Below are 24,078 nucleotides of genomic sequence, written 5' to 3' on the forward strand. Positions count from 1 at the left end.
AACGTAAACACTCCATTTGGACTGCAAAAATGTGTCTTGATTGCTATTGTATTGCAGTTTATGTAACTGCATCGAAGTTTCAGAGTGATCGCAGTCCAGGTTTCAGTTCAGATGCAGTCGTGTCTAGATCCAGCTTAGACCAAGCCCACCAACATAGCTAGCACACATTAGCAATGGCAGGAGACATTTTCTACGCGAAAGAGGTAAACTTCTCCTTTTCCCTGTTGCCTCAGCTGGTGGACAAGAAAATTTTATCCCTTGTCAGTGGATGTAATCGGATAAAATGTTTGTATTCTGCCCGCTGCGGCTGTCTGTTGCTGACAATGAATTCCAAATACACGTTAGTCGCACGTGGCTGATGATAAATGCTAGTATCGACCGCATGTAATCTCCCAGTCTTTCATCAGTTGGGTTTACAAAACTGGCATAAAAAGCTGCAAAATGCCTCTTTGACCAAAAAAAGTATTGATATACTACCGGTTATTACAAACTGCCCGTGAAAAATAAACACCCATCCACGAATCGGTAACCTAATTTCTTTAGTTTGCTACTAAGAAAGCTCATGTGAACACAGTTAAAAAAATATGTTGGGGGCTGTTACAAAAGTTAGTGATAACGAATCGAAATTAACACCGTTATCTCATGTACAGTTTAAGTACAATGTAGGTAGGTATGTTTTCTCCTAACACACGTATGACATTAATGTCATAGAATGCAATTGTTTTTATTAAAATCTCGATAGTTTATGTACGTTCACGTAACAATTAGTTTTATTCATATAAGTTGGATTGGATTAGACATCTGTAACTACTCTTGTACACTAAATAGGTACTCCGACGGCAAAATTTGATAGGTAAACTATCAAATAAAATAAATGCTAACTACTTTAATTTTTTAATAATAGGAGTAGATATCTTTTGAGATTCCCTTCTTCCTAGATGAGAAAGCGGGTCAAATAAGAGTCCGGGCCCAACTAAAAACTCTTTCATTTGTTATTGTCTTTGACTTTGATTGTTGTTTATCATTTATTAATTGCTTCCTCTCTCCACACACTATAACAAATAAGGGTATTTCGGGATCCTAGAGCCTTTTCTCGTCTATTTTTGGCTTAGTCGAAGCTAAGGTGTTCTTATATTCGCATGAAAGACAGTAATGCGAACGGATAGAACCACCACTTTAACTGTCTATGACTCAAAAGTCCCTTCAAACTCAAAAATATAATTACCTATCTATGCTACATTTTGTTACTCTTTCTATTTAAAGTGCGTAGTATACAAGAGTAGATTCGGTTTTACTTTTAAACTGGACAATACGCACCCCTTCATCAAAACTGTTTCAACTCGAAACATTGCTTTTTATATTATAATTGAGCATTTATAATTATCTATTCCAGAAAATAATATGCTACAACACTCTTTGGAATAGCACTGGACGATGAAATTTCAAAAGCAGTTCTACGGTATTATTCCCGTACGAATCAAAAGACAAAGTTTTTGAGTTGATAGTTTTGATTTAGGATTGCGAACATATGGCGGTTAAAACAATTAACACTATTATATAAATGTACCGCCAAAATGCATTATTATTAAGTGGTAAAGTTAATATGTTTACATATTTTTAAGTCTATAATAATTATTTTAATATTTGTTTTTAAATAAAAAATATCGTACTGCCACTCTCCTTTCCTATTCTTATTTGAAAGTTTAAAATATTTTATGTCTTGAATGAAATATCGCTGTGCCATAGAATAAATACTTCTACCTTCTCATCAATATAATATTATAATCCATATAATACTATGGTAAATTAATATGTATTTTTTATTTCTATAATCGTATATTTTCTTTATATGAATGAAATTGTATGTTGTAAATACATAAATCAGATTATTTTATATATTTTTAAATTAAATTTCTGTCGATATAAATGTGGTTTTATTTCTTCGTCAAAAATTTAATTACATCCAATGAACATATGTTCATTTCAGTATAGCTATTAATTACTTCATAGCTATAGTGTTTTACTGCAAAAAGCTTTAAATTCGTTTGTTCGCTAATGATCTGAGAAGGATGTTAAAGCGAAAAGCTAACTGTCAGTAAAAATTGTACACTATAATTTCGTATGGGACTGCATTACTAGACAGTAGGTACCTACCTAAATTATTGATTGAAGGTTTCTGCAATTAAAAATCCTGTGGAAGCAGTTCTTGCCTTGAGGTCTGTGTTTGTACTTAGTTCATGCATTGAAACCAATATTATATACCATTTCTTACCTAGTTTTATTTTTGATGACTTAAGACAGTGGCACCAGCTGCTAGCAAGTCTTGGAACTTTTAAGCTAAAACATGAAATTATATCACTGGATGACGCTCATACACTCATTCCCAACAATTTCGCTGTACACACTGACCGTCAGTGGTGGAAGATAAATCTCTAAATCTAATAATACTTAACTTAAAGGGAATGTCTTTGAATACTGCTATCCTTTTCTAGCGCTAAATGTTTATTATCTGCCAATTTAGTTGAGTTTCGGTAAATAGATAGTACCTACAAGAAAACTGGCCTCAATCTAGTTCTCAAAGTTGTATAAGTTTCTATGTATACGTACTTCATATGTTAGCTGCATTAAAATTTAAACAAATAAATTTTAAGGAAGATAAATTCCGTTCGCTGTCACTTGACACTCGAAATTACCCCTTGACTTCGCCGTTGGACTAAATAAACACCATCTTTTGGGTTTCCTGACCTCCGTTGAAAAATCAATTATATGTACTTGTAAAAATTTGAATAACATGAGATAATGGTGCATATTCTTTCTGTTGTACATTGGCAGGACTAGGAATGGTGCTGTCCTTATCTTAATGCTACCAGTTGAAAAGGACTGCACTATTTTTAGACCTCTTAATTCAATTCAGAAATTTTGCACAACAGAATTTGCAGCAATATACTCGTACAAGCTACTACAAGTTTTCATTTTAAAATTAAACATGCAACCGACCTAGCGTACCACATTCCTCCAATAAGAATATAAACACAACTGTATTACTGTACTCAGTGCCAATAAAGGTTTTATTATCTGTAAACATAGACAATCAATTAGATCCTGTATATGAGAAATCGAAGAGCGGCCTAATTTACCAGGCACTACGAATAGCCAAAAACAAACTTTTATTTACTATTTCACATAATAATGCGCGTAGCCCACCGCCTCACGTCGCCCAACCGTATAATCCAGCCAATAAAGAAGTGGTCAGGGTTTACCCTAAAGTTAAAAGGGAAAGGGTTTACCCTAGGGATTAAAGTTAAAATTTGTCAATAAAACCTCTTTACAAACTACAAAATAGTAAAAATAGCTCTAATATACAATTAAAATGTTACTCTTTGTATATACCGATATAATGTATATTGTAAACTAATGAATCTATATACATATACGCACAGTACACACAGCTCTTGGATAACATGCGGTGTCGAGGACTCGAGTTCCATGATTTTTGTTCACCCTAGAAGAGCAATGAAGTTTTCACTTCAAAAATAAAGTAGATGACTGCTTTACACTACGAATTTACACTCTTGAAATGGCACAATACCAAAGATACCTCAAACAAACAAATCTGGTTAGGCATTTATGAAATATTTCCCATCACATGAACCCTTACTTATTTTTTGGGGCTATTCGTCTTTGATTAGGTTCAATGGTGTATTAAAATAATTAGTATTGTGTGTAATGTGCATAATCTTACAGCATAAGCCCCGTGTTATCTGTCAAAGATATTTGAACGAAAGAAAATTTTACGTCACAGTAAAACGGTAAATCATCGGTTGACATTGACAAACGTCATTCATTATTTCGTTAGAAACGAATCGCAGATCGCTATTCGCTGGTTCAGTGGACTGTGGAACAGTGTAAAATAATTCGTTAATATATGCAAGTTCTGTTGGTTGTTATAACTATAGTTGAGTATAAATAAAATAATCCGTTTGCTGGGATGAGAGTCCGTTGTTTTTATCGTCTGTAAGTTGCCATATTTCTACATGTTCATGGCTTCGACACCAAAACAAGCGAATGGCAAATTGCCATCTAATAACAACGGTTCCGGTGGAAAGCGAAAAAAGTCGCGCGGTAGCAGAGGGTCCTACTTATCGAAGTGGCTTGACAGAACAATGAATCACATACAAGAATCCACTCCTAGCTCAGAAATGTACGATACATTCATGAGTCCCCCGGCCCGGGATACGAATTGGCCGGGTGGCTCCCAGTTCACTCCGGGCTACGATCTTTATAAATACAGTATGTATGGTTCGGAGCCGTTATCGTTACCTTCATTGTCTACGTATTACAATCCTATAATGCCTATGCCGCCTCCTTACGCAGAGTACCGTTTCGTGCAGAATGAAAATAAGGGAATACAGGTGCAGAGGCCGCGGCCTCGACGTCGGAGCGAGAACAAAGCCGAAGAGGTGTCTAGTACGCCCGCCGACGCCCCCTCTATGAGCCAAACAAATTACCTGCAGCCAAAGAACTTCACAGACGTTCAAGACTTTACCAGTCTCCCGCCGATAGTTACGTCGATGGCAGACACGAACTCTAATAGTGACACGCAAAATGATAAAGATGATGTGAACAATGCTCGAAGATTCAGTGACCCTTGTGTGAGAGGTTTACCTGATGTTGCTAGACCTGCTAATGGAGATGTGGATTCAGGTTCAGAGTCTGGCTCAGGCTTATCCGGAAGTCAGGTGGGCAGTCGGTTGCTAGCATGCCTCCTGGATCAGATATCAACACTTAAAATAGCTAATGATAGGCTGAACAAGGAATTACAAGAGATGAGAGGTAAGTTTAAATATTTGTAGTTTATACATAAGTTATTAATTATTTTATTAGCAAATAGTATGAATAGGCATGAAAACTATTATTCAAAATCTCATCTCTTATGATTAATATGGTTGCTAACACCCCTAAAAATCTCTTAGAGCCCTCGAACTCCTTAAAATGAGCCTTAAAATGAAATTTCAGGTTTGACCAAAAAGTTTAAATATTCCTGTTTGTTACTTAGCTGTACTTTCCTTTCTAAATGTTTGTACACTTTATGACAGAATCATACTCTATATTCCTTCATTCATTCTAAAAAATTCCTACTGTATATTAGTGTTTGAAATTTTAAGATTATGTTTTGGACATTATGTGATGTATTTACTTGAAATTTTAAACATTAACATCAAGCAAATCAAAGGTGTTTCTATATACTTTTTACACTATACCGAGCTTTCATTAAGTATGGCTGAAATAAGTTAAGAAATTGTGAAATCAAGATCATTACTCATCAATGGTTATTGGATAAGTGGTATATATCAATTAAAGCATGATAGAGTGGAATGTTTTTAGTTTCAGCACAATTAACTGTTTTATGATGAGTTACTCATTGGTGGTTACCTGCACTATTTCTAACTGTTTCCTCAAAACCATTTAATTATTAGAAAATCACAGTTATTACTTCCAGTCTTAGAAACACAGTTACGCTAACACCAAGGTTCATAATTTTTTTTTACACTGTGTTAATAGGCCTTAGAAAAAAAAAACAAAAGAAAGCAAAGGAGTCAACCCTTTCACTGTCTTTTATTTTGTTCTATAACATGATGACTTTACAGTATAAATATTGATTGCTAAGCTGTACAGGTTACAACTGTAGTAAGTTTTGAAGAAACAGAGTTTTTTAATTGTATGGTTAATTGAAGGACATTGCAATTTGGAAAATTTACAATTTATGAATAGAAAATATAACAAAGGATTGTTGGCTGATTTCTACCCTTGGTTAGTTACCTATGTCCTATATTAATATTATAACAGTCAACTTCTGAACTAGAAGGCTCTACCGATGGGAGGGTTTAAGTCTGGTGGTCACAGGAGATGGTAGTAGTACTGCAGGGGTTTGTCCTGCCTGTTCTCTGTTTTATTCCCTCAGTCGCCTCGTACAACCGCCACCCACAGGAAGAAGAGAGTAGGTGACAACTGTATTCTGATTGCAGTCACCACACACCTATCTGTCCTATATTACTTAGGTGGAAAGTTTTAATTCAATAATATCACAAATTACTACTGCTGATTTAATCAATACTTTTTGCATTAGAAAGCCAGTTTATTTAAGGAAGGAATAGCAAACTACAGAATACAGCTTGTATTATATTAAATTGCTAATTAAAAGTTATATAATTAAAGACAAAAAAATTATTACCACCTCTTGGACATAGTTGTGTTTGCTTTGTCTTATAAGTGCTGTGGCTAGCCTTTCGTCCCATTAAGTCATGAAGATTCCCAAGTAGTTTAGAACTTCTGTATAATGCAGCATAGTAAGCGATTTGTAGTGTATGTAGAGAAAATGTGTTTTAATAAAAAACTGATTTTAACTGTAACTAAGATAATTTATACTTTTCAAACAAAGCTCTTGTAGATCAGGTGTTAACCTTGCAACCCACACCAAAAAATAAGGTCATATTATTATGTACATTCAAATATCATATCACCTACACAATGAATGACTCAACTCATCATGTTACATACAAAAAAATCTTAATAAAGAATGCAAGTCTCTTATGACATAGTGTGTATGAGATCAGCGAAAGTGTATTTTAGTATGTTAAATTAAATTTGATTTATTAAATTATTAGTAATTTTAAGATTAGCATTGAATGTCTTTAAATGTGTTTATGTTGACGGCGGATAATAAGTCAGTTGCCACCACCCTACTCTTCCTGCAGGTGTCATACGAGGCGACTAAATGAATATTATAAAGAACGGGCAGCAGCATCAGTGCTACTGCTGCCATATCGCGTGATCACCAATCCGTCTGCCAGCGTGGTGATTACGAGCAAACCATACAGTTAGGAGAGACCTATAATCCAATAGTGATAGGCTATTGGTGCCTGTTAAAGGTGGGTCTATGCAGTCTATGCTCAAAAACACTCTCCTGTAAAAGAGGAGAAATGTGTCCAGCAGTGTGACTTTAATAGGTAACAATAACGAAGCTGATGATTCCTTCGAATTCAATTAAAAGTTATGCATAATTTGATAGCCATCCCCCATTTTATCCTCTTGAATTTTCTGATTACCAGTAAAATTTAAATAATAATTCTCAGCATTCCATGTATAAAAAAATAAGATATACAGTATTATTTAAGTAATTATGAGGGCTAACATCCAGATCATGAGTTAATTGTGTCTGCTATTTTCTCGTCCCAGTTTATAGCAATAAGAAAAGTAAATGGTAGCCATAAGTATCTCGTTGCGCGCATCTTAGCCCTACCGGACGGATGCATCTCTGTGCGAAATTTTGTCAAGATAGGATGAGCTGTTCATTGGTAACAAACATACCTACAAACACTTCGGAATGTATAAAAAAGTATAAAATTATTACTAAATCTATTAATTTAAGGTCCTAATATTTAATTGTTTATTTCCAGCTGAGCTTGAAGTAGTTCGCCAGAACAGTTATTTCCCCAAAGGGCCGAACAATATGGGGGCTGCGTCAAATCACAATGGTAAATAACTATTAATCAATAACAATAGCAAGTTTACATTTTGCTTATATAATTGTTATTATATATACATTAAGTTAAACAATGTTCGAGTAAGTTATTATGAACTCAAACTTCTTTCAGCGAAGTCAACCGTATTTCTAATCCGGTTAATTTTAACCTTGCGATTCGGATACATTTAAGAACAAATTTGCGGTAAAAAATCTCTCCAATCGGTATATATATTTATGAACTACTTTTAGTAGCTATTAATGTATCTAATGTAACCAATTTGTGTGCGGTTTTCTTGTGTGACCATTGACTAGGTTTACTGGCCGCTGATTATCATCATTATATCAACATATTACCGGTCCACTACAGGGCACGGGTCTCCTCCCACAATAAGGAGGGGTTAAGGCCGTAATCCACGCTGGCTCAGTGCGAATCGTTTGACTCCACACACCTTTGGGAACTTTATGGAGAACTCTTATAGACATGCTAGTTTCCTCACGATGTTTTGCTTCACCGCTGAAGCAAGTTATATTTAATTGCTAAAAACGCACATAACTTATAAAAAATAGAGGTGCGTGCTGGGATTTGAACTATAACTAGTCACTTTACGATACTAAAAACTGCGAAAGTATCCTCTCGTGCGAACAAAATCGCACTCTGCTAAATGTAACACTTTTGCGCTGTTATTTTCTTTTTCATTCATCTTTCTACATCAGTCATTATATATACCGTGCAATGCAATCAATACCTACACGAGAGTACCTTTACATATTTCGTAACAATAACTTTTTATACACCAGTTTACGGAACAGAGAATAGGTACTTGTGATTATTGGTTACGTATTGCTGTTTGACAATAAATAAAGTACACGTTATTATAATATAGGGTGTAATAACACGTAGTACATGAGGCTTAACACCTAAACCTTTAGCTTATATGTTTAGAGTACCTACACCTCAGGTTGGTGGACACGGGGCGACACTTTGTATGACGTGATTCTTGGCCCTAACGTTAACCATTCTTCTTAACTTCATGTACTTTGGTAGGTTGCCTGGTAAAAAAAAAATCGCTTTTAAGCGATAAGGCCGCCTATTCTTTCTCTCCCCCCCCCGATGTAGTCGTGCCCTGGGGCTCTTCTAATGGCGAGCTTTCGCGCTCGCCCCACTCCCCCGGTGACGCCGTAGCAACCCCTCAGGTGGTTATCGGCAAGTGTCCATACGAATATCGAAAACAAAAATCTTTCTTTCTTTCAATTGTTTTTTAATGCTTTGTCTTTGGTGTACAATAAAGTGTATTTGATTTGATTGATTGATTCTTGCATGCACGTCGATCTCTCTATAGGTGATGGATTTTCACTTTCCACCAGCAGGGCAGGAGATAAAAATTAAATCCCCCGATTATATCTCCTGACAAGGGATATAATAACGTGCCCACCTGCAAAATCACTGGAACATGGAGAAGTTTACCCCCGTTTATTAATACACATTTATTATTTGGATATTATTTCCACTTGTGCGCCAGTGCTCTGAGAGTTGATAAAGCTGTGGGCGAAGATAAATTTATTTTCCTTTTCCCGGGGAGATTATTGTCTCCTGCCCATGCTAGTCGTGCTGGTGAGCCATGAAGGAATGAATGAATGTATATACTTTTATTGCACACCACAAAAAGTGCATAGAACAAAAAGAAAAGTATAACAAAACAACGTATACAATTTGGTGGCCTTATCGCTACATAGCGATTTCTTCCAGGCAACCAATGGCGAAGATAAAAAACAGTTACAGAAAAAAGTTAGGTGGTGCATATATACATATAGCTATCTTCTTGGCCGTTAGTAATTGCTATAAAAGAGCAAACTTTAAACATTTCTCCACGCATACCCTATAAAATTTAATAAATGGTCCGCCATATTGGATTTAGATGATGTCACTTGCTACCATGCATTGTCATTCAACCTAATAGTGTATGCAAAAGTTCAGCTCAATCGATTGGGGCTAACTGGTTTAAAATTCAGTTGCAAGGTTTAACCTATACTTTACATACAAACAATAACTATATTACATAGCCTTTAGTCTGAAATTGCATCAGCTTGTGACAGAGTGGGGTCTATCCAGATATTTCAACAATGACCGAAATCATCTTCACACCCTGACATACAAACTCTCTCTCTCTCTGTAGTCGGCCCAACTCCTATTGCGAGTAACCTTGTGATATATGATGTCTCTCCTGTCCTTGGCTATTTTTTACTTTTATTTAGATTTCCTTGTAAATCATAATAATAATAAATGCCTAAATGAATTAAAATTCAGGCCAAATACCCATATGAGAAAAATTTGAACAAAAATTACTGTTCAGATAAGCAAATAAAGACTACGATAATATAACCTAAATCAAATTAAAATTGAAATTAAATACAAAAAAAAATTAAAAACTAAATGAATTTCAAAGTACAATTACAAATTTCAAAAAATAAGATTATTCTAGTAAAGTTTCTTTCTTGTTTTATTAAGGGTTGTTTTAACCAATGCCGTAAGATTAAAAAGTAAGAGCACCGGTTTATCTCAGTTGATCTGACCACAGAGCTGGAGATCGGCCCCGATGTCGTTTTTATTCTACATTTCCAACAACAACAAACACGGCGAATTGATAAAAAATATAAAAATACTACAGAAGTTGGTGTAGGTTGGTCGATTTTTAGGATCAACTTCAAAGAGTGCCGCATAGCAAACGCATAGGCCCTAACAGCTGTCCCGTCCAATGCACACCCAGAAACCGTCCACATTTTCTTCTCTCGTGACGCGTATCTATACTATTCTAAGCGATCATTCTACTAAAATGTAATATCTTAATATAGAAATACTACGACAATACACACATCGCCATCTAGCCCCAAAGAAAAGCGTAGCTTGTGTTATGGGTACTAAGATGACTGATAAATATTTTTATGAATAACATACATAAATACATGGATATAAACACCCGTACACTGAAAAACAACCATGTTCATCACACAAACATTTTCCAGTTGCGGGAATCGAACCCGCGGCCTAATACTCAGAAAGCAGGGTCGCTGCCCACTGCGCCAGTCGGCTGTCAAACTCTTACTTTATGTTAACATTGGCGCCTCTTGTGTTACATACAAATCTCGGAACCAAAATGAAATGCCACGTTTTTTATAGTAATAAATGGGCCCGATATGATGTTACGTGTAAAACCATCGCCAAAAATCAGACCAACATTTCGCAGGGCATGCGATGAGCACTGATGACTTTACAATTAATAATTGTTAAGTAACATAACAATTATTCATTGTAAAGTCAACATCTCCTGAGGATGAATTATAAATTACACCATACAGATTCTGCTGCTGTTCGCAGAGTATAGCAAATTAAGCTTAATTTTCATAACATATTATGGATTTCCGCAAAGTAACGCCTGCTTCTATCCAATACATGACCCATCGTGAAAAAACAGCACTAGTTTAGGACATGGAAATTTTGTTAAGTTACAAATTTAAACACACACACACAGGGTATGTAGATACCACTAGTTTAGGACATGGAAATTTTGTTAAGTTACAAATTTAAACACACACACACACAGGGTATGTAGATAATATAAAATGAAGAAAATCTCCAGTACGAATTATAAAAAACTTAAGAATAGGCTTTGTAAGAGTTATAAAAAGCCTACCCTTAGGTATTTATAACTCGTACTGGAGATTTTCTTCATTTTATATCATCTGCATACCCTCTATGCACGCCACTGACGGCAGTTAACCGCACGACATTTTTATCTTCATTAAAGTTAAAAACTAACTGTTGCCATCAACTTCGTCCGCGGTAATTACTTTTTTTTTCAAATCCCGTGGGAACTGTTGCTTTTCCTTGGAAAAATTAGCCCATGTTACTCTCCGTCCTTTAAAGTAACTCTATGCCAAAGATCAAGTGGATGGGATGCTGAGTTAAGGCACTAAACAAGGACAATGTACACACTTTCGCATTTCGACGACCGGTTGGCGCAGTTTGTAGCGATCCTGCTTTCTGAGTCCAAGGCAGTGGGTTCGATTCCCACAACTGGAAAATGTTTGTGTGCTGAACATGAAAGTTTTTCAGTGTTTGGGTGTTTATCTCTATATTATAAGTATTTATGTATATAATTCATAAAAAAATATTCATCAGTCATCTTAGTACACATAACACAAGCTATGCTTACTTGGGGGCTAGATGGCGATGTGTGTATTGTAGTAATAAGTATATTTATTTATTTATAACATTAGTAAGGATGTAAAAATGAATTATTAGTACAATATAATGTTGCTTACGGGCTATTTAGTTACACAGTTATAATACATAAGTTCAAGCATCAGTCCCCACGACTGATGCTTGCTAGGTAAAACCTGTGTCTCAAGCCACCAGGCCCTTTCCCCAGGATAAAATATACAAGGATGAATATAATATTATAGTTTAAGTAATGTATATAATTACAGTTATTCGGTAATATTTTAATTTAAGTAAGATTAACTTTATGTTCAATATTATAAATAATAATAAACAAAAGTATGTGCTTATAACAATGAAAGGGGAAAAAACAGTTTACAGCATGATTCAAAAGTCGTGTCGTATAAACTAAAATCATGTGCGCTTAGGTTTTAGGCTTACATTATTTTGCGAAGCAGCATTTTATTAGACATTGGCGTAAAGTTAATCTGTCTATATGTGGAGTTGTATGGACAAAAAGAAAGATTAACGAAATGCTGATTTTAAATTATTTTGTTTACTCGAAAAGTAACTTAACATTAATCGTCTTCTAAGTACATTAAAGTTGCGTGCGTCGTCCGACCCAGTCAGATAACCTCGACGTTACACTAAGCCACGCGATGCTGACCGCTGCAAATTAGTCGTGGCATTTAAACTTCTATACTCACTGAACTTGAGAACAAAATCCTATAAATTTAATTCATCTTAAGAGGTTAGAGCCAAAAAGGTCGAGCTGATCAGTTTAATTATCTAGACGAAGGTATTTTACTTGAATCTTCTAATAATAAAATCTTATTTTTCAACTCTCATTTTCAAACACATTTATTACGGTGAGGTTATTATACAATTGATGAATTTCTTAATGATTGGAAGCATCCGGCTCCGCTTTCATCTCTCACAAGATAGAAAAATTAATTTTAAAATGTAAAATGTAAATTGTTGATATTGGAAAAGAGCAACTGCTGAGTTTCTTGCCGGCCTCTTCTCGGTAGAATCTGCCTTCCGAACCGGTGGTAGAGTCACTACACACAGACAGACTTGACGTTTCAAAAGTGCTTATATTAGGCCTACTTGAAATAAATGAATTTTGAATTTTGATTTTCATTAATTGAATTCTAATAATGACCGACTAATATAAATGGAGGTCCTAGATTCTAAAAGCATGCAATTTTGCATTATTGCTCTCCGATTTGCACCATTGCTCGGTGGTCCGATTCCACCATTAATAATTTTTTATTATCGTTTTTTTTAACTACGTTTTTTCGACTTCATTCTAAATGTATATTCTAAATGTATAGTACGGTCTACGTCTTCATTATAACTACTAAGTAACTGTTTTGGTTGGAAAGCAAGTCAACCAGCACAGCACTATTTTGTGATAGTGTAATAAAAAAGTGGCGTGCACTTCATATATGCACAAATGCACTGCCTGCCCTAAAAATGTCGTACAACTAGAGAAGGATAATTTTTGAATTTTATGCGATCTTCCTTCTTTATGCCTACCCTGGTTTAAACCCCCTATGCACGCCACTGGTAATTAAAAATACAAGTGGTGCAAGCCGGTAGTGTCAAGGATCCAAAACGGGTTCGAATGATCAACATAATAAAAAAAAATCATACAAAATGCAGAAAATACGTGACAATCATAACATCAGCTGTTTACATTTATGGTCAAATGGGTTAAGGTCACGCATAACTCAGAATGGAAATAACAAAAAGGTTATAGTCCTAGATAATACAGTAATTCACAAACACGTTTATACGCACACACGTACACAAAACACGTAAATGCGATTAATTTGATATACATCAATCTATATCGAGTAATCAACATCATCATTACCAACCCGCAACAGGGCACGGCCAATACCCCTATTACGTATCTCGCGACAGGCTTGCGATAGGCGTAAATCTTGCAATCACTGCTGTCAAACGTCACTTCTGTTTATTTATTGTATGGAAAAGTGACGTTTGACAGCAGTGATTGCAAGATTTACGTCTGTCACATTGCTGTCGCGAGATACGTTATCACCCTGCCGGTATCCTCTCAGCATCCGAAGAGTTTAGGCCGTAGTCCGCCACGCTGGCCAAGTGCGGATTGGAAGACTTCACAGAACGTCATGGAGAACTCTCAGGTATGCAGGTTTCCTCACGATGTTTTCCTTCACCGTTAAGTCAAGTGATATTTTAATTGCTTACATTAAAAAAGTGCTAGTTCCGCAAATTAGTACTAGAATAGTAGCGTGCTGGAATCGAATTCTAAAACCCCCCCCCCCCCCCCCCCCCCCCAAACGGAGCAGATACCCTAAACTTCTATATTCACTTCTTAGTATTGTTGATAACAACACTACTGTTGCATAGAAGCAGGCATTACTTTGCGGAAATCCATGATGTATTATGAACTTGACTTTATAATGAATAATTGTCAATGTAACTTGGCAATTATTCATTGTAAAGTCAACATCTCCTGAGGATGCTCGAGTTTCGGAGCGAAACGTGCGTAGAGGGTTTATTGCCGAAGATCTGTTTGGTGTGGAGTATAAGGATTGAAGAAATTATAAATTACACCATTCAGATTCTCCTGCTTTTCGCGGAGTATAGCAAATTAAGCTTAATTTTCATAATATGCAACACTACTAACAGTAAGAACTCCTTCCCAACTAATGTATAAAACACTCAAAGAAAAAATAGTAAAACAACACTAGTAGAAATAGAAACACTCACGACTTTACAACACACTTAACTACAGCCGCGGATTATAGCGAATTTAGCTTAGTATTTATTGTAATGATGTCTGCGACGTACAGACTGAGAAACCCTCAAGTGACAGATTAACGATAGAAAACTAGTTACTGTAGTTTGCAGTAAACCAAATAATATGCATACCTAATTATACGCACCGCGCAGTCCGTTAGCAATAATTACAGAGTGAGGGAAAAGTTCTCGCGCTTCATTAATTTTTATCGATTTTATAGCTAACTGTGGCTAACTGTTTAAATTATGGAATATTACGCAAGTAATATTTTCTTTTCGCACCAGTGAACGGTTGCCAGGGCGTGTCTAACTTATCTTCTTGCAATAATTGGAGCCCCAGTAATTTTAGCAATAGTATTAGGGTACCTTAACAAAGTTATAAAACCTGAGTTATGAACAAATACCTTATATTTAATAAAATCGTGCCAGTAAAGTTCCGTACCATATAAAAACGGCAAAAAAAAAATTGTATCTTTTATGGGCGCCCCCTTAAATATTTATTTTATTCTGTCTGACCTGGTCACACACGGACGAACACCGGAGACTTGGTAATAGGATCACGGTTTATCTTTTGAGTATGGAACCCTAAACAAGAGCTTTCATATATCCAAGTCGGTGGCCACCATAGTGGCTTTACAACACTGGTAATTGTGTGTGTGTGAACTTATAGTGAAATAAAAAAAATAACATTTTAATATTATTCCTTATGTTCTCCAGTTATCGGCGGGCAGTATTCACCGGGGTTCCTTACGGACCTGGTTCGCGAGATACGCGACGCAGCGCGCATGCGTGAGGACGCAATGTACGCGAGGTTGCGAGCTTTGGTGCTGGAAAGGACCGACGTACGTAAAGGTTTATTATTTAACAAACGGTAGCTATCGACTTGACGAGTCGTCTGCATATAATTATAAATATCCTTTTTTTTATATCTAGTCTCTCTCTCTGGTCGTTCCTTCATCACTGAAGATCGTGGTCCTGGTGAGATCTCAACTTCGCGTTGGTAAACTGTCGGCTTCTGTTGGAGGCCATTTTGGCGATTTGATAGAAGCGGTCCGAATTTGATTTTTTCAACTGGTCTGCCCATCTTGTTGGGGACCGTTTGACTTTTGCCTTCGGTGTTGACCGTAACTATATTTTTTTCCAGGCTATCATTCCCCCGCCGAATAATGTGTCCGAAATAAGAAAGTATTTATATCTAGTACGTTGTTTAAAAAAACTATTTGAACGCTAAACTTAAACGCTCGAGGTAATTTATATAAAACTGCAGATATTAATGCCTCAAGAACATAGAAATTTCGTATAACCTTCCATCCAGGTTTAGATACATAGCTCAACAAGTTGCGACCTGCGATGGGATTTTCGGAGTTGAGACAGCAAGCAGCAGAAGATCAGATAAAGGACGACATTCTGGATATATCTAGTTATGTGTTATATCGAAATATGCGTGCGAATAGAACCGCATCGCAATCGCTATGGAAATTAATTTTGCACTACAATAATTAGGCACAAACAATGGAGTACAGTCAACGGTTTGCAGCAGTTGTGTGTATGGTAAAGTTCGTGAAGATCGTTTGCGCAGATAGTCCGCGAAAGTGGAACGAACACTAATTCCATATTTATTTTCGTAAGCAACTTCCAATTGTGTTAGCGCTAAGTTACAAGTTTAGTTTGTTTCTTTCCTTATCTTTATCTTATTTCCTCTCCGGGCCACGCTTAGAATAATAGGCTTTTCTATCGGAAATTATTATTAGTGTCAAATCGAAGTTCGAGTTAGGATGTCATGTTGGTGTGGCAAAGCCGTGCTCTGCAAGCACGCTGTCGGTCCTGGTTACCATTTTCCCAGAAACCGGTTTCCACCAAAGCGGAGATAAAGAAGAGAAGAGATGTATCGTAAATAACCAATCGGATACCGCTTTTCTCATCATCTCTACGTTTTAGCTTCGGTAGTGACTATTCTAGCGGAGAAGAGAAAACATGTTTTATTTTTCTATGGGTAAGCTTGGTGGAGACTCTAGCGGGAAGATGAATGGCTCGCATAGGCAGGAGCCAAAAATGATATTCACCGATTATATCGCGCCTTCTCTCCTCCCACAATGAGAAGGGGTTAAGACCGTAGTCCACCACGCTGGGGTGGCTGGATTGGTGGACTAAACATACCTTTGAGAACATTATGTAGAACTCATAGGAATGCAGGTTTCCTCACGGTGTTTTCCTTCACCGTTGAAGCAAGTGATATTTTAATTACTCAAAACGCTATTAACTTAGAAAAATTAGAGGTTATTACTTAGTTGGGATGATTCGAACTCGCTTCCTCGAAAACGAAGTCGAAGTCCTACCCACTGGGCTATCGCCGCTTTTCGCGCGATTCTCGCTTCGGATACTTTTTAGTCCGGAAAAACAAACAGTACCGTTAAAAACAATCGAAACAAATGCGAATGAACTGGAGTTTAAATAGCGCAAGTTCTCGCAAGTATCCTGCAGGTAAAATATGTATGTAACTATTAGAAATGACCGGCTGTCCTTTAAAATACCTTTTCATTCACAAAGTTCTTTTCATTTCACCAACACGTGGCGCTTCCGAATCCCGAGGAGTGTATGAAATGTTTCTATATTTACTTTTACTTTCAACGAGTATATCGCTTGACTGGTAACGATGTCAACTGATGATTAGTTATAAGACTGCATTCCTAACACATCGCGCGTACCTATTTCAAAAAGATATTTCAGTTATATTGTTATAATAATACATCTTCTTTATATAATAAAAACCGGTCAAGTGTCTGTCGGGCCACAAATTGTGGGTTCTGTAATCTGTAGGTCACAGTATGGTGGATAAAGAAGGGACTTTTTGTTTGGTACTCTGCTCATATTTCTATCCAAACCAATGTATGTCGATGTTATTTAAACCACATTATTTCGTATGTAAACATTGTTTATATGTTTTATTTAAAAATTATAATTTTCGTTTAGGATTTCATGATCTTATATCATTTTTTCATTTTACATGGTTCATATATTTATATTTAATAGCAGTTACTTTAATATACAACTGACAACTTCATCAATGTAATTTTCTATGAAAATTATACGACTCCCAAGTATATTTAATTATGTAGTTGTTATAGTTTTCCTTACCACTACTACCCAAAAGATGAACTAAACAGGCAAATTTGAATGTTTATCAAATGTATAGTAATTACTGAATATGGCTTACCAAAATACTAAATGAGCGAATGTACTGTATGGCGATTAAAAATCTAGAAAACTGGTGCCTAACAAAATTAGCGCATTGGAGCCTAATATTTCGCAAGCAAATCGCTCAATCGAAGTAGTTTTAACCCAGATAAGTAAGATAGAGAAAACAAATCGATTTATTTTACGTGACGAGATTATGTATACCAATGCTAATTTAAGCTTTATTTATTTATTCATAAGACACACTAGTAATTAATTGTAACTACATTCATAAAAAAATTCAATTATGTGTTAGAATTACAAATTCTGTCTAGTGCCATTACAATAATCAATTATTGGTGTATACAGCATTATCGTTGTTACGAGTATCTCCGGTCAAATTATAAAAAAATAAAAACTAAAATAAGTATTAAACTAAAAACTATTAAAAATAATAATGTAAATATAGTGCTAAGCGTCTAAGCTAAGTCGCAGACAGACGGACGGATGTGTCGAAAGTCAAAGCCCAACCAACCTCATGGCCAAAAATTACTGGTTGATAAAATATTTGTATAGTTAAAAACTCACGAGTACCTAGCGTTTATTTTGGAAGAAACAGTATCTAAGCAAGATTCTACCAACCTACTATTGCAATCTGATGCAGATAATTATTACGTTTGCATGCGATAATACTTATCTTTGGATATCAAGGCCTTTTGTGCAGCCTTGTAGTACTGAACTTGGACGGCAAATCGATAGCTGATGCGCTCCTTAGACTTCGTAATACCGCAATAAGAAAGTACCTATCTACCTACTTTTTGTGACCTAACCTACTGATGGTATAAGTTAGTCTTACGTAACAATTTTGCACGCCTCATAAGCGAAGCTCTCAGGTGATGCTCTACACCCGATACATGAAAGTCAAGGACTTTTTGAAACTAAAAATGACTGTATTTTTCTCACATTGCACTTATAGGATAATATTATTATTATTAAATTCTTTATTGCACACACAAAAACAAAATACTTATATGTATTATGTATAATATGTATGTAGTATTAGAATTTATGAGTAAGTAGTTTATTAAAATTATTTTGTATATAAATATATATTTTTTATACTTAAATTGCTGCACCAACCCGTTCCTTCGTTTTTTTTTCCTAACGTCAAAGGTTGTCTTTAAGAGATCGCTTTAGTGATAAGACCGCCTTTGCACGCTCTATTTTATTTTTATTATTTTAAGTTTCTTCTGCATTTGTATTTAATTTATATAAAATGTGTGTGTGCAATAAAGACTTAAAACAAACAAACAAACAAAATAGAAACACATTAAAAAATAATAAAAAAACTTGTTTACGTTTACTAGTTCTATTATCATACATATATCAAGAATAAACATTCGTTTAAACGCATTTGATATTCTCAAAAACAATTATTTTGTTTAGAGTAAAAAAAAATTAAATTACAAAAATATTCGAAGACGTCCGGATTTCTGTCCTTATGGATTGGCACTCCCATTAACGTTTCGAAGTATTTCTTTTTTTAAAAGCTCGGAACTACTTTGACACGAAATACGTTGTCGTTTAATTACAATTAATAAAAAAATAAATTGATTAGTCATACTCTTTAGTGTGTCTCATATGAAAATTGGGTTTACATCCAGAATAGTGCGAAATGTTCATATTGTTTTTTTAAATCCATTTACGTCATTGACTTTGTAGATAATAATAATAATAAAAAAACAAATTACTACGCCCACATGCGGTAAATAGTTTAAGGATTTTTTTTTTGAAAAGTAGTGCACGCCTTATAATATCTATAAGGCGTGCACTTTTGGATTTTCCAAATTTTTTGAAAATAGTTTTACGACATTTTACATAATTCATATATTTATATCTAATAGCAGTTACTTTAATTTACAAATGACAACTTTGTCAATGTTACTGTCTATGAAACTCCCATGTACATTTAATTAGTTCTTATTACCAATAGCTATAAGGCTACGGATTTTAAATTCCCGTTGCAAAAAAGTATCTGTTTCAGTAATTTTGTAAAGTGGGTAAATAATTAAACTTTAATTATTCGATATGTGCCAGATATTTTTTTCTATTAATTATCATTTTAAGAAATGGGCTAATAACAATTCTTATTTAATTAATAAATAGTTTTCAAGGCATAATTAAAATAATATTCGATTCTTAGACAAAGTTCTTAACATTGTATCGGTATTCGGTCGGTGCATTCAGTCTTGTATTGAGACTCATACAAAGATATCTCTCCCGTAGGGCAGGGCTATCATGCGTGCAACGAGATAATTATCTCCACCCGTTACTCCATAGCCATAGAGATTATTTTCTCGTGGTGCGCATGCTTGTGTCTTACTACTTGGTGTCTTTATCGTTATCTTGTCCAACCGGATGCTAGTTATCGCTGTTTGCAAAAACTTCGCCAAGATCAGTTTGGCCGTGCAGCCGTGAATAGGTAACAAATGCTTTATTTTGTTACATTTGCTTTGAAATGTTTCCCTGGTGCTTTTCCGAGATACAAGTTTCCTAGCCTATGTCCATCTCCAAGATATATGCCAAATTTTATCGAAAATTGGTACAGTGGCTGAGACCGAACACAGTTAAACGAACAAACAGACGTACCTGCTACTTTAGTTTTGTATGAATATATATATATGGACAAAATGGAGGTAGTTTATGCGTTTTGCGAGTGTTTATGTGAGTTATAAGCCCATCTTATAGTAACTTCTATCCGTTAGCAAACTTTGTGGTTGGAGGGCTTCGGCCGTGGCTAGTTACCAACCTACCGACAAAGACGTGCCGTTAAGCGCTTAAACGTATAACGGCTATGCGTTTAATATAACTACCTATAGCCCTAACAGGATAACCCGCTGCAAACTTAGAATGCATCATCACCTTTCATCAGGTGATATTGCAGTCAATTGCTAACTGTTAATGAAATCATAAGTATTTTTGTGAGCATTTGAGTTGAAGTAACTACTATTACATTACAATTCATACTTCGAGTGCTACGAACGCGACATGTAATAGATATTTATGTCTACGTACTGTAAAAATGTATTAATCCATTCGCAACAAAAATTAAACATGACATTAACTTTCAGAATGGCCTGGCTTCAGCCGAGTCAAAACTTGCCGAGAGATCGCTTGAAGAAATTAAGGTAAGTGTCAGAATTCAGAACAGCGCCATCTACAAAACATGTACTTAATATGAAGTAGATGGCGTTAGTAAAGACTATTTAAAAACAACTTCATACAGCGCCATCTAGTTGAAAGTAGTGTAATATTGCTTTTTAGTTCTGGCATGGATGCAAAGATGGTGTTGTTTTTTATCAAGCAAACTTTTTTTTTTTTTGTATTATTATAATAAAAAACAAAAAACAACCGTAAAAAAAGTTATTATTTGTATTGTTTGGTTTTCAGTTTTTTCATGTTTATCATTCCTTACTTATCAAAATCAGAATGATATTTTCCTACTGAGTAGAGCTTTTGTGACACAGGTCGTCCAGGGAAATACTATCGCCGTGCTTATTTCTGACGCCGAGTAGCATTAAACGGCACATAAGGCTTACATTCAATTCATTTATTTCAAGTAGGCCTAATTAATAAGCACTTTTGAAACGTCAAGTCAGTCTGTTTGTAGTGACTCTACCACCACAAGAAGGCAGATTCCACTGAGAAGAGCCGGCAAGAAACTCAGCAGATCGCTCTTTTCCAACATCATTTTAAAGTTAACTTAACACTACAGGTTGAGGAAAACAAGGCGTCATTTTTGTGGGACGTGTTCTTTGCATGCTCTGTGAAGTTTTAGTCTATTACAGGCTATGGTTGCGATGATTATAGGCAATATGATTTTCTAATTACCATCACGTGTTTAATGCAGTCATTTGTTCATGAATTATAGTCTGTTCCAATGTAGGTATACGATTTGCTAGTATTCTGTTTACGGCCGGTTTTTCTATTTATTTAAACAATTCAAAACACCAATTCTTGTATATAATATATATGTTTATTTAATACCTAGACTGGCAAACTCTCTCCCCATTATTAATAAAAGTGGCGTGACCACGGAATAGTTACTACACAGCGTTTTGTCACACTTAACTGACAGCGCCTTTCAATTGTCAGAGTGTGACAAACACTGAGTAGAACTACTCCGGCGTTACGCTTTGTTTATTAATAAGGGGGTCAGTGTATGAAAGAAAGCGTATATCCATATTATTCTTTTAAATGTGAAATGTGTCTATTTATTTGTTTGTTACCTATGTTCGGCTCAACCGTTGAACCGATCTTTATGAAATTTGGCATACATGTAGCTTCGGATATAAAATTGTATTAACTTATCAATTAAAAGCTGATGGTAGGAGTACTGAGTTACCCTCGGGATGCAAAATATAGCATTTGATACCTATGCGTGACAGCCCGTGACATTTTAAACTGGGAAAATAAGGGGTTCTAGGGGGAACAACTAGTCAATAAAGTCTGATATTACAAATGAGGGTTGAAAGTTTGCAAAAACAAGTCCTACGTTGGTAAAGCTAGTGATTTTGAAATTTGCAGTTTTCAACCAAATAACTTTTAATGTATTTTTGAGAAAATAACTCTTACTTACTACCATCAATCAGTATTACTTTAATATTGTTGTTATTTTATTTCAGAATTATAATTCTTATTTTTTGGACGTCAAGGTATGTCATCATAGAAACTGTCATTCAAAAATAATACTGGTCTAAGCGATGATAGTTAGCCTCAAGGTGTAGAATCCATACTTATATTATAAATGTATTTGTTTGTCCTTACTCTACCTCCTGACTGAAGCAGCCAATCGGCTTGAATTTTGGCATAAAGTTAGTTGAAAGGACGTAGAGTACGATTTATTCCAGGAATCCCAATATCTGTAAAATTTCCCGTGGGATTTGTATAAAAACTTCATAAACGCGGACGAAGCACGCGGAAAAAGATACTAGGGAAATAAAGTGGTCATGTAAAATTTTACTTTAAGAATTTGTATGCAGACGAAGTCTCCGGCTACCACAAGTTAATGTCTATTGCTATTTTCTGTTCGATACTTCTAGTAACAAAACAATTAGTTTAGTCTTATATTAATAAAACAACGACTAGCACTATACCTTTCTAATATTCTCTGAAATTGGTTTTAAATAGATCCCCTGTGCAGTATTTAACATGGTAAACCATACCATGGTAAATAATGCACAGAGCATCATATCATGGGTACCTTCTTGTGCAACATAAACAACTACCACCTACCGAATGTTCTTAAAGTACCGTATAACCGTATTTTTCGAATTACCATCGACAGGCGACTAGTAGGTACCTACTAAATAAATAAATATAATACGATAATACACACATCGCCATCTAGCCCCAAAGTAAGCGTAGCTTGTGTTATGGGTTCTTAGATGATTCGATTAATATTTTTATGAATAATATACATACAAAAACCCAGACATTGAAAAACATTTATCTTCATCACACAAAAAATTCTCAGTTGTGCGAACCGAACCCACAGCCTTGGACTCAGGAAGCAGGGTCGCTGTCCACTGCGCCAGCCGGCCGTCTTAACTGAGTACAGAGAATACCTAAAATACGTAAACTGCGGTACAATTAGCCTTTGAATATTCACAGAATCATAAATTTTTGAACTACGCATCATCGGAGTGCGTCGGTAGTTTCGCGTACAAACACTCGCTCACAAGATGTAAGGTGTGACGTCAAAGAGCTTGGAGTGCACTCGACGACCACCCAGCGCGCGTGTAAATAAACTTTAATAGCGCCGAATCGAAAAAACGCAAAAAAAAAAAATACGTGTTGATGTGTTGCCACGGTATGTGTTGTTTGCGTTGTGGGCGGGTAGGGAAAAGTGCAAGTGACGTGAGCAACAATGAGCTTTTAGTCTGTTATGTAACTATACTTATACAATATATTATATTTGTCGTAGTAGGTTAAAATATTAAACTATTACGGCATAGTGAGTGCCTAAGGGGGACCGAGTTCGAATCGCAGAACCTCTTTTTTAAGTTACGTGCGTATCAAACAATTCATCTAGTCCATAAATTATTACTTCATCAACTCTGGTAGTTTTACTGCGTAAGAAAACGCACCATTTATTAGCCATTACCGGCCCACCACAGGGCACGGATCTTCTCCCACAATAAGAGGGGGGGGGGGTCCAAATCCCAACAAGTACCACATACCACTTTTCTAAGTTATGTGCGTTTTAGGTAATTAAAATATCACTTGCATCAACGGTGAAGGAAAACATCGTGAGGAAACCTGAATGCCTGAGAGTTCTCCACAATGTCGTCAAAGGTGTATGGAGTCC

General features: G+C 35.6%; 1 protein-coding gene across 1 annotated transcript in view; it reads left to right on the plus strand.

Moving 5' to 3' along the window:
- Positions 1 to 3,876: 3,876 nt before the first annotated feature.
- Positions 3,877 to 24,078, plus strand: part of LOC120632062 — a 34,311-nt gene continuing 14,109 nt past the window's right edge. Inside the window, exons 1-4 of the mRNA XM_039901831.1 lie at positions 3,877 to 4,833; positions 7,458 to 7,535; positions 15,252 to 15,376; positions 20,840 to 20,896. Coding sequence (XP_039757765.1) covers positions 4,035 to 4,833; positions 7,458 to 7,535; positions 15,252 to 15,376; positions 20,840 to 20,896 — 1,059 coding nt within the window. The 5' untranslated portion in view covers positions 3,877 to 4,034. The remainder of the gene's footprint in view (positions 4,834 to 7,457; positions 7,536 to 15,251; positions 15,377 to 20,839; positions 20,897 to 24,078) is intronic.

The sequence above is a fragment of the Pararge aegeria genome, chromosome 19 (genome assembly GCF_905163445.1).
Source record: "Pararge aegeria chromosome 19, ilParAegt1.1, whole genome shotgun sequence".
Taxonomy (NCBI): Eukaryota; Metazoa; Arthropoda; class Insecta; order Lepidoptera; family Nymphalidae; genus Pararge; species Pararge aegeria.